The following is a 12,249-nucleotide window of genomic DNA, read 5'->3' as shown; positions in this document are numbered from 1 at the left end:
CGACCGACTAATAACGGGTGCATTCAGCAGCCGCGCAGCTAGTAAGCGTGTGCTGTAGCAAGGGCTATGCTCTGTTTGAGATGCCAGTTTAGAGCAAAGTTGTTAAAGAGAGATAATTATGAACACGTGCCGTCATCCAGAAGCTCAAGATTGGAATGCATGGGATGTAGCATTGCTCGGTTTCAGTACGACTGTTCCTGGTTTTGCTGCTGGTTCGAAATCACTGGAGCAGAAAGAGGTTGAATCTGAACTCAGCAGTTGGGTTCAAAAGTAATGTCATGTTTCTGATTCGTCATCACACTTCGTATTCGTATGTATACGGAAAGCAAGTTATGGCCATGGACAAGTGATATGCTTCGAGCGAATACATGCCACGATGTCTTAGAAAGCATGCACAAAGATATGCTTTCACCTCGCCCAAAACACAAGGGCAGTGTTGTTGTTTGAGAAATGAGTGTGTGTCAAATTATTGGTCGCTTTCGGGACAAAGCTAAGCTTTTTGCTTTGGTGATTGAGCGTGACCAGCGTTCCGCACCGGAAATCCCCTAGTGAAGGGTGCGGGAACGGAGTGGGATTCGGTGAAATGGAACTGCAAAATCGGAGTAAATTAGATCTCCCAACCTAACCAAGCCCAGGCCCGTTGACCCGCATTCCTGCCCAAAAGAAGGCAGCTCGCCCTGCTGGCCGCTGCGGCTTGTCGTCGCCGAAAGGCTGAAACGATGTATCGTCGATGGCAATTAATTTGGCTTCGCTTTCTTCGCTTCACTTGCATCGATGCCAATCGAAATCCGAATGAAAGGGGATGAAACGGCGGTCGAGGTTGGTTTAACCACGTGACGGTTATGAGCGTATGTTTCTTAAAAATCGGGCCTAGATAACGGTGACAATTTAAAGAAGCTGGACTTAGGCGTATCATTTTGATTTCCGGCGGCTTAGCTCTATAAAAAAGGCAACTCTCATGAGGGGTAGCAAAGGTTCACCGCCGTCCATTAGCGGATGCCGGGTGTATTGCAGGTGCGTAACTCGATCTTAGCAAAGAACGATCGTGTGTCAACACTCACCGTGTTGTAAGGTGTGCGTGCGTGTATGCTGCACACGTGAATGTAAACAAATCTTCGGCAAACGCTAAAAACCCAGCATGCGGGCGAATCTAATCCGAGGAGGCATCCTCCACTGTTTATTTGCTTGCCGAGAAACGGAAATAAGGGCGTTCGAATCGGATTACACTTGCATCACACGTTCTATGTCGTCTGCGAATTCAAAGATGAGATGTAAAATATCAAAACATAGGTCCTAACTTACTTAACTAACTGCTTCAAATGCCAGATTAAGGGATCGATCATTTTTCGAATGTTACTGCTTGCTTCTCGAACTTTTTCTCAACCTCTCTACTTTGCTCTAAGGTACATAATAAAAGAAAATTTATTCTTCAAAAGGTTATCAATAGGTTTTAAAAACCTTGACCCCAATTTGAATTAAAGAGAGGTTGAGCCAAAGACATGCTGATCGGGCAAAACTGATCACACGCTTCTCATGATAGGATCGCGAGAAAGAGTAATCACGACCGCTCTCCAAGTGCATCGTACTGCACACAACACGTTGCAGAACTGATTTATGTTTAATCTTGAGGAACCAACTATCTTCCTTGTTTTACAAAATTAGCATATAAACCATACAAATTATAGTAACAATTTAGTAAGCAGAAACAATATTAAAAATGGTTTGTGTTATTTGAACGAGAGATTTGAGTTGAAGACACGAAATGAGAGAAATGAGAGAATGATATTTCTTAGAAATGAGTGAATTTTTCTCTCTCCCGAAATCCTACGTGCGTGCAATGGATTGTTTATGAAAAGAGAGCAACTTCAGCTGCCAATGGTTTTTTTTGTGCATTTTTTATTTTCAAAAATATTTATACGGTGTTCTTCGAAGGTTTGCCAAATCGTTACTACACATAAAAATAATTTCCTTTGTTTCTTCTATTTCAACAGAGCGGAGAAAAGCTGTTCATCAAAGTAGCAGATCTGCAGCCAAAATTTACATTTCTTGGTCCGAGTCTAGACGAGGCGCTAAAGCTTCAAAACCAACACGATGAGTTGCTTCAGCAGATACAGGTAAGATAGGATTTGATAAGAGGTAAATGCAGTGGCTAACTGTTCTTTTCATGGTTTTTTTTTCCAGAACCTGCCAACACCGCTGGAGGAATTCTATAGAAAGATACAGGAAAAAATTTCAACGAATGAGAGACCTAATCCGACACTTATCGAAGAAATGGCGTCGTCGCTGAATGCAGTGTGGCACGATATTAAGAAGATGCTAGCTGAACGTCGAGAGATCGTTGCGCTAAATGTGAGCTTTTTCGAGCGTCTTGGTGAGGCGTACGGAAAGATGTCCTCGCTGGAAGTAGCCTGCAACGATACAATGATACCGATCGAGATTGAGGCCGTGCGTGAGTTCCTGGATTCGTTCCGCAACCTTCGAGGCGATATGCTCAACACAATCTCGCATGCGCTCACAGCTGGCAATCAAATATTGGATCGTTTGCGAGTGCTGTCCGAGATAGGTACACTTGATTCGAGACCGAACCACATCAAACTTGATGCCATACAGGCTATCGGACAAGTAGAAACGTGGTTGGAGGATCTCTCGAACCGTCGGAATCAGCTCGAACAAGCATGGATTTCTCGCAAAACACAACTAGAACAGTGTCTCACGCTTGCGATTCTGGCGAAGGAACTGGACGAGATCGAACAATGCTTGACTCGAGTGCGTAGCCAGAATCTCAGCTCCTTCACACTGGGTGAATCGGCGGAACAGGCCGGAGACCTACTTGAAACGTATCAGAATCTTAAGCCTGAAGCAGCCATGCTACGAGACAAAACATTAAAGATTACAAAAGCAACCGAAGAGCTTCTTACGACCGGTTGCTTCGCAGGAGATGAGGCATGCGCTAAAGCCTACAGTGTGCTGAACGCATGTTCAGAGCATTTGGAGGAGATTGACAATCGGGAAACTTTGCTGGGAACATCACGAGAGTTTTTCGGACGCGCCGAGACAATTTTGAAAAGGCTCGATCAATTGGAGATAGAGTTTAGCAATGCTCAAATGATACCGTCTTCGCCAAATGATCTACCGGTGCATCAGCGGTTGCTTCAAGATATCCGCGAGTCGATTGGTGAAGTACTACAGAAGGGTTACTCGCTAGTGGATGACGTTGGTCGCACTAAGCCGGAAGTGGCTGGTGTACAAGCCACGATCGAGCGGATCGAACAGCGGAAGCTGAACTTTGAACGGTACTGCAATGAGGAAAGTGAGCGAAATGTTCGAGCGTCACAAGCTTTGAATGAGTTTTTGGAGCGCTACAGCCAGTTGTTCGTGTGGCTTGAAGAAGCATTTACAGAACGTATCGTTGGAGGTAAAGCTATTCACTACATGGGTGAAAATCTCGTCGAGGCTAAAGAGTGCTTGCTGTTGCATCACCAGTTTCTGAATGATTTAGAGGTAAGCATGTTTACTGGTTGTTTCCGTTGATTAATTGAAAAATAATATACTATCAATAAATGAGCGACAGGCAACCGTTGCAACTTAGGATCTTTTTTTGAAAACATTTAACCAATCAAACTATACCATAATTTTGAAGTGTTGCATGCTTCTTCAAGCGCACAAAAGCAAGAAAGAGTAAAATTTCAACACCATTCATAACCTCGATCGTTCCATTCTCTTGTGTTCTCTCTATTCCAGATCAAAGGCAACGCTATAAATAACCTGCTTGTACGGTTGACACCGTGCCTGGAGCATCTATCAGACGTGCAACGTGACGACGTGCAGCGAAAAATCGACCTCATCCGACAGAAATGGATCGAGCTGAAAAACTACGTCATTGAGCGGGTTGATCGTTTGAAGCTATACATCAAGTTCCATCAGGAAGCAGAAACGTTGCGCAATCAGTTCGATGCTTGCGCAATCCAGTTTGCGACATTCAAGGACAATCCGGCCGACCACTCACTCATCCTTGCGGCTACAGCTAACATCCGTCTGACACACGAGAGCCTGCGGGCGATTGGAGCTCAATTTGTGGAACAGCTGGAACAGGTAAGCAGATCCCAACCAAAGGGTTAGTTCATGTTTACAGTTTCTTCTTGTTTCATCCGAGATGCACCTGCGTGCCAAAATCATATCGTACACCACAGCGTTGTGTCCATAAGATACAAAAGATACGACAATAAATAAAAAACGGGTTGGAACGTTGCTAAAGACCAGTTGCTGGTCGGTTTGTAATATCCACGATGAGCTCCCCGAGGGCTAAACCACCTTTTCATTCTTAAACGTTGCCCTGTATATCAATACTAGGCTTGGAATGTTTTTTTTTCATTTTTTTCATCGTTAAATGCTTAAATGCTTTGAGTTTTGAACTGTGTCTTTGCTAGTGTGTTCATGGTTTTATGTGTAGGCAAACTGGAGCTGTCTAGCGGATCAAGACCGTTGAGTAATGTATAAATTGAGTGTAACGTTAGCAGCAGGCAAGCGAATACGCGACTCAGCTATGTCAGCTATGAGTAGGAATTGCGTTGAGTAATCACGACTTGTCGCGCATTTGGCTAAAATAAATCACATCTTCCCGTTACATGCACCATGGGTCTAGAAAGCGCATGTAATTCGATCGCCAATAACTTGCAAATGAAGATACCACTTATATGATACGAAAACATATATTTTCCAATTTGATGGTTTGATTTTGAAATACACTAATCATTACCTCATGCCGATGAGCTATAACATTTCAGATTTACACTGATTGAAAATGTTCTTTCGAGTAAAAACCGAATGCTTTAAGGTATGAATTTTTTTTGCAATTATTTTTATAACGAGAAGTAGGTTCAAAGTTGGCTGAAAGATGAACGTGCTCTATGTTATTCGCACAATCTGGAAGCTACGATCAGCAGATGCTGTGTTGGAACATTGCAAGTCCTCTTGCTCGTCGAGGGTGGTACGAAAATACCATGCTCTGACGGTCTTGAAAAGAAAACACCATTTGTTAGGCGGTCCATCATTTTCCGATGCCACCACTCTCACAATTTACACGCCAACGTGGTTGTGGCGTTTGTGAAACAACCACCCAGAATGAGCATAATATTGTAATTCTGCTCGAGGTTTTACCCTATCCTCGGGCTGCACAATCATGCTCTCTCTGTCTTTCCTTCCGCTCTTCCACATCGGTACTATCGTTCAATGGGTTGAAGTGTATTGGCTCATACGTTTCGCTTTCTCTTTCTTTGTATTTATACAACACCCCAGATTGGGGCGGACCCATACTTGCAGAAATCTCGCGCAGCGCAGTGCGTCGAACGAACGCTAGCCGAATTCAACGATCGTCAGTTGGCGATCAGTAATGAGTGGGAAAGCTGGAACAGTCGACGACGCACGGAGACAACTCTGAAAGAAATCATGGCCGCCAACATGGAGGTAAGTGTATGATTGTACGAAAACGTGGTACATGTTAGAAAAATCGCGTTATTTCTTTTAAATTTTGTCGCGCCTTCAATAGACATTAGCTGTAACGACGAAGCTGGAAGAGCAACTATATCCGATCTTCAGCACGGCTCTAGATAATCCGACCGATCTGATGGAATTCATAGTACGTAAGCGAGTGACGGTACAGAATGATATCCAGGCTGCCGAAACAGATCTTACGACACGCTTCGACACAATCGATCAGCTTGAATCGAGCAGCTCACCGAGTGTCGTGGAAGATATTGTGGCCGTAAAGAACAATTTGAACTCCATCAAAACGAAGCTACACACGATGGCAGCCGATTTTAGAGAGTTGACCGTGTCCATCGAGCAATTCCTCATGTCGATCGTACAATGTCGCGACAGCATTAAGGAGTACTTTGCTAACAAGCAAACCGTCACCGATCCTGGCAGTGTGGAAGCAATAGCCGATAGCTACGAGCAGTTTAAGCAGACGACGATGGAACACTTCCGTAGTTTACTGCAGCAAAGCGAACAGATCATCGAACGGGTCAAATCGCAGGAACCACCAGGTGCGAAGGAAATGGATACGGATAAGATCATAACGTTACTGGAGAACCTGCGCACGTACTTTGAGTCTCAAACGGAATCGGAGAATTGTGAGCTAAAGAAGCAGCACAATGTGATCGCGTTTGATCGGGACTTGAACGAGGTGCGCGGTGCGATTCGTGAAGCTGGCCAATCCTTGGAAGCTCAGCGTGGCCAGTTTGGTGAAAACGTTGCGGAAGCCCAAACAGCTCGGCTGGCGTTCGAAGAGTATGCCGCGGCGTTGCAAGTAAGTGAATCGACTCAATACTCATTACAGCCTGGGACAAGGTCAGATACGCCTGTTTAATTAATCGTGGACATTTGTCTCGCACCCACCGCTCATGTCACGTCACGGCCGCTAATTACGTTAGGCTGTCTCTAGTGCATGGCGCCAAGATTCGACCGTGACGGTCTTGAATTTCGCGCAACGGGATTTGCCGTCTGGTTGGCGGAAAAGTGCGCAATGATTTATCCCAATGCCACATTCTGCGCGAGGCTCTGGCGTGTCATTCGGTTCCATGTTGGATGTTTATACGTTTCGTTCCATCCAACGCATGGTTTCCTCCTACTGAGAAAATGAGAAAAAACGGTTCCATCGCTTGCCTTCGGATGTCATAAATTTAATCCTGCAACGGGTGTGTAGGATAGACATCATCCGATTGGGTCCATTCTCTCTTCGTCTCGCTTTCTTCCCTTTTTCTTTGTGGTCACTCCCCCGTCCAGCTTCAGAGTGGGCTGATGAATGATGTCCTTTCCGATTAGAGCACAGCTGCTGTGATCGGGTCAATTATTGATGGGAGACGTGCCGTATCGAGATGATGCGCGAGTTATTTTTGTAACCAGTTGTTTCTGAAAACTGTTCACTATAATAACCATTTAACCATCCTTTTCGATCGACTAGCATCGATAGTTGTGAAATTGGAAGGAGAAATTTAACTTATTGGAGTTGAAAATTTATCTTATTTATATATGTATTTGTCACATGTAGGTATTAAAACACTCGACAATGCAAAGCTGTTAAGCCCCAGCCAAGAAGATGATGGAGTACAAGTTTTAATTTAAAATTTTCGCTTCAACTCTTTCCGTAATCCTTGTCACATTCTTGTTTTGGTCTCTCGTAACAGCACAGTAATGACAGAGTTACGATGTGTGTGAGAAACCTGCAGTACAGCTGCTTCAGTTGCTTGCGCAAACATGCATTGTTTGGTTTATTTTGTGGTGTTTTCATGTCGCTGACCACTGACGTGTAGATCCCGCGATCCTTGTCGGTACAATGGTACGATGAACAGCTTCAAATAGCTTGATTCGGTTGTTCAACCGCGGATAGCTGAATTCTATTCGGATTATTTCGAAGAAATCACTTATAAGTCCACCCCGCAACTTTCTAACGTTTGAACTGGACCAAGTGATGCACAACGAGAAATCCGTTGATTGAGCAGTGTTTTGATTTTCACCTCAAAACGGAAATAGTACAACATTGTTTTATGTTTGCTTTCGGCTGCGGAGGAAGATACAGTCATATGGTTCCGCTTCCGGAAGGAATGATGGCATGGCGCGCTGGCCACAAACACTCCCATTTGAATTCATCAACACCAAACAGTTGCTCGGTTGAGCTACTGGTGTTGGTGTTGGCGCTACGATGACAGGAGGTTGGCCATGTGTGATGTGTAGGAGCTATGTAAATATTTATAGAATCCATCGTAAGATTTGTTTGTTCTGGGAAAATCTCGTATGGGAGCACACGGTTGTGGCGATGCAGATCAGCGAGACGAGACGACGATGTAAAAATGAACTGGTTGAGATGCATCCCGTCTGTTGGAGAGACACTCAGAAGACGAAAGGAAATTGCTGTTGACGCGCATGAAGGACGGTGAATGATGAATAGTCGGTTTGAGCCTGAGCTCAGATTGAACTCCCGCATAAGCGCTCATCTTTCTGTCAGTAACAATTAACGATTGCACGCACCTGTTGCTTAAGTTGAGGCTGCAGATGCATTTCGTTGCATGTCTATCCGGATATGCGAGCCCGTGTGACATCTAATTACACCCACCAGCTTGCAGGTGTAGGTTCAAGAAGGATTCTAAGGATATGGTAACTGATTAGCCTTGTTTGAGGACCATTTCAGCTAACATATGGTAATCGATTGCTGGGTCTTCAATTAAAGTCTTTAAACAGGGTGGGTATGCTGTACATTGTAAAATGTAATAACTCTATTCGACTTTTGATGTTTCAAAATATCGATTGGCATTGCATTATGTTCAGGTAGCATTACACCTTGCATGTTAAATCCTTGTTGTGATGTATTGCGACCCATCTTAGTTCACTTTGGATGCTAGGCGATAGTTTTATAAAATCGTAGTAATTAATAATTGACTTTATTAATTAAACAGGAACTTGAGCATCGTGTGGATACGTTTACCAACTCTGGAACAGAACTGGTAAGGCAGTATCCGGAAACGAGTCCATATGTTGAATCAGAGACGAACAAAATCCGCAACGAATGGATGGAACTGATGAATAAGATCGACGAACATCGTAAGCTGTTTGGCACAGTAATTGAGTACTTTGAGAAGTTAGCAAGCGTAAGTAGGAAAATGATGACTCGCATCATGAGCACACAAATAATAATCCACTGCGTGGTATTTTCAAATGTATTTTCTCAGATTGAAGATAACTATCGCAATTTGAACGCCGATCTGATAAATGCGAACAACAAACTCACAATATTGAACAACGTGGACGTAGCGAACGATCTTGTTGCCCAGGTGGATAGCACCATCCGTTCGCATGAAGCAAAGCAGTTGGACTCATTAAAGAACGTTTCCCTGCTCTCCACTCTTCTTTACGGCTTCGACAAAACCGTTACGATCTACACCGAAAACACCAAGTTGTTTCAAACTTTTTACAAAATCAAAACTGAGGTGTATGACCGCACGAAAGAGTTGATGGAGCAGCAACAGCTGCGGGAACAGCAACAAAGGCTTGAACAAGAGCAACGAGAGCTAGAGCAGCAGAGATTTGATCAGCAACAACGAGAATTGGAACAGCAACAAATAGAACTTGAACAAAAACACCTGGAACAACAGAGATTCGAACAGCAACAACGAGACCTTGAAGAGCAGCGACTCGAACAACAAAAACGTGAGATCCAGCAGCAACAACAAGATCTGGAACGGAAGCGTCTGGAGCAAGAACAACGAGAGCTTCAGCAGCAGCAACAACAGCGAGATCTCGAGGAACAACGGATTGAGCAACAGAAACGAGAACTCGAGGCCCAACAGCGCGATCTTGAACAGCAACGTTTCGAACAGGAGCGGCTACTGCAACAACAACGCGAGCTTGAGCAGCAGCATGCACCGACAGTGGTCGAAAATGTTAAGATCACAACCACCACGTCGCAATTGGGTTCACTGCCTCAACAACAACTGCCTGCCTCGTTTGACGTGCAGACCGTTGACGAGCAGCAGTATCTGAAGGAACCGCAGATCCCGTTGGTAATACAGACGGTCGAAGAGCAAATTCATGAACAAATACACGAGGTTATCACAACGACATCAACAATGAAGAACATAAGCGAGCCTCAAGGGATACCCGAACAGCATGAACCACTGTCAGAAGCCACTTTGCGAGTCGTTCAACCGTTGGCCGATGTGTGCGTCCAGGAAGGACAGCGCGTGCGGTTGCAATGTGTGGTAGCTGGGACTCCCGATCCGTGTATCGAGTGGTACAAGAACGGTATTAGCGTACAGGACAATCCGGACTATCGTACGAGCTTCGATCCATCCAGTGGAGTATGCACTCTCGTGATCGATGAGACGGTGACCGCGGATAGCGCCGATATCTTGTGCCGAGCGACGAACAATGCTGGAGTGGCTGACACATCGGCTCGACTGTTAGTGTCAGAGGTGCTGCCTGCACCGAAGCCAGAGGGAACGGCTCCAACATTCACCATGCCATTGCTCGACGGTGGTATGGCACAGGAGGGCCAACCTTTTCAGTATGACTGTGTTGTAACCGGAGTCCCTTCACCAACGGTACACTGGTTCAAAGGTGACCGGTGTATCGATGGTTCATCCGATTATCGTCAATCGTACGAACCGGTGTCGGGTGTTGCCTCGCTTCGTATCGAGCAAGTTTACCTCGAAGACCAAACACACTACACCTGCCGTGCGGTCAACGAGTGCGGGTCGAGCGAAACGATCGCGTTTCTCACGGTCAAACGTAAGTATCACCTGCCTTTTACAGAATTATCGGTCACCACATCGGCCACTAGATCGGCCGCGAACCATTGCGTACGCTGAAGTGATGTGCTTCTCCGCTTTGAAGTGCTGTTTGTCGTCAGTGCGCTGCAACCGCTCACGATGTACGTTACGTGGGCTTCCCTAACCAATAGCCATTGAATCATCACTGCGTTACCATGGTAGCAATAGGTAGTGTGTGTCCTGGCGGGTAAACGATGGAGGCGCCTGGTGATCTAAAAAAAAATACCATGCGTCTCCACGCATATAATTTCGTAAAAACAGCTCTCGGATGTGACCTCTCAACGAGTGGAAGATTGAAGCTGTGTGTGGCCCCAGTGGCAGTCATTTGCTCGTGATGTAGATTATCGTTGAGACAGAAATAGTTGAGTGTGCATTTGCGGCTATATGTGCGCCCGCTGCCACTTGTAATCCACTTAGTAGTGTAAAATCCAAGCCACGCACCACTTTGCTATCGTACGAAGGCCCCGAGAGTGTTGTGCTCTCAATGTTGTTAATTTATCTTTTCGAGCGGAAAAACGGGTTGGGCCAGTCCATTTCCTCGTATCCATTGGATGCTCTCGTTACCGAGCGCTGTCACAGAAATTACACGCATCCTAGCTAATGGTGCGTTAATCTTTTGCAATAATTCTCTGCACCCAATTGAAGAAGACATATGAGGCGCTGCGAGCGAAGCCGCCGTCTGAAAAGGCCGTGTGTATGAACGGATGGCATATCGTCCCGTCGCAGCATACCACTCGTCTAATCTGGTTGCGTTTCCAATGCACTTCTAGGAGACATTTGAGATTATACGCTCGATTGCATTCCGCTTCGGGCCAAACGGCCTGTCATCGGTCAGTCCATTAGGATCGTTCGCTGGTTACTTTGTTGCTACTCTGTGGTCATGTGGCCACGACGACAACGGACTACTTTGATGAATATTCTACTTCTTCGCGAACGGCATTTCGTTGCTCGAATCAATAGCTGCTCGGTTAGAATTCCACGGGTACCATTGCCACGGTATCGGACGCTGCATGCGTTCGACTTTATCACGATCTATTTTTGTAGCCACACGCCTTTGGTGTACCGGTAGCCGTGGTCTGAACGATCAAAACATAAAACCCAGCGGAAAATGTTCAATCAGCTGCTCACACCTGTTGTAGTAGACCGTTTCATGCCAAGCAGCACGCCAGTGTTTAACGTTTTCTCTCTCTCTCTCTCTCTTTCTTCTCTTTCTCTTTCACTTTCTCTCTCTCTCTCTTTTTTTTTCTCTCTCTCTCTTTCTCTCTCTCTCTCTCTCTCTCTATCTCTGCCTCTTTTCGTTTTTTTTTCTTACAATCTATGGCAGCACTGGAACCGACAGAGTTTCCCGAATTCGCCGAGCCGCTATCGAATGTGATGGCGCGGGTTGGTCAGAAGATACGCCTGGAAGCGCAGGTCACTGGCACACCACAGCCCGATCTGATGTGGACGCACGATGGAAAACATTTCACGAACCGTGAGGTGAAAGTAAGTATCACGATCTTCCTCTAACATCATACCTACACGCAGTCATGTGTGTCAGACACATGATCCGTAGCAACAGACACTCATATGCACCGCATTGGTGTAAGGTAGTATCTCCTCAAGCTGGGCCTCAATTAAGTCATCCATTGGAGCATCGGTTTCAGAGATTGTCAAACGAATTAGCGTATTTACGTCACACATTTCCTGTTCGCCTGTACTCTGCTTCGCCTCGCCCGATCTGCCCAAAGATTGAACTGCATTTTCCGTCCTAACTGCCATACCCATGCCGCCCTTGATGTATATAGCGCCCCTCGCGTGTTAGTTTGTGTGTGTGAAAAGTGTGTTTCCACTCCCATTAGCTCGCTCCTAACGATTTTGGGACATTTTGGTCATTTTGATTTTTCGATACGCGCCAATAGCCGCTGCCGTTGCCGCCGTCTGTACA

General features: G+C 45.5%; 1 protein-coding gene across 9 annotated transcripts in view; it reads left to right on the top strand.

Annotated features, from left to right (window-relative positions):
- Positions 1 to 12,249, top strand: part of LOC125953706 (titin) — a 45,535-nt gene that overhangs the window by 10,895 nt on the left and 22,391 nt on the right. For 5 of the 9 annotated variants that reach the window (XM_049683428.1, XM_049683427.1, XM_049683429.1 and 2 more), the window contains exons 3-9: positions 1,992 to 2,114; positions 2,182 to 3,501; positions 3,742 to 4,092; positions 5,296 to 5,463; positions 5,546 to 6,307; positions 8,451 to 10,281; positions 11,647 to 11,807. In XM_049683428.1, coding sequence (XP_049539385.1) covers positions 1,992 to 2,114; positions 2,182 to 3,501; positions 3,742 to 4,092; positions 5,296 to 5,463; positions 5,546 to 6,307; positions 8,451 to 10,281; positions 11,647 to 11,807 — 4,716 coding nt within the window. The remainder of the gene's footprint in view (positions 1 to 1,991; positions 2,115 to 2,181; positions 3,502 to 3,741; positions 4,093 to 5,295; positions 5,464 to 5,545; positions 6,308 to 8,450; positions 10,282 to 11,646; positions 11,808 to 12,249) is intronic. The other 4 variants (XM_049683436.1, XM_049683435.1, XM_049683434.1 and 1 more) reach the window with 1 other exon arrangement.

This window comes from Anopheles darlingi, chromosome 3 (genome assembly GCF_943734745.1).
Source record: "Anopheles darlingi chromosome 3, idAnoDarlMG_H_01, whole genome shotgun sequence".
NCBI classification, from domain to species: domain Eukaryota; kingdom Metazoa; phylum Arthropoda; class Insecta; order Diptera; family Culicidae; genus Anopheles; species Anopheles darlingi.
This window is presented reverse-complemented; position numbering and strand designations above follow the sequence as displayed.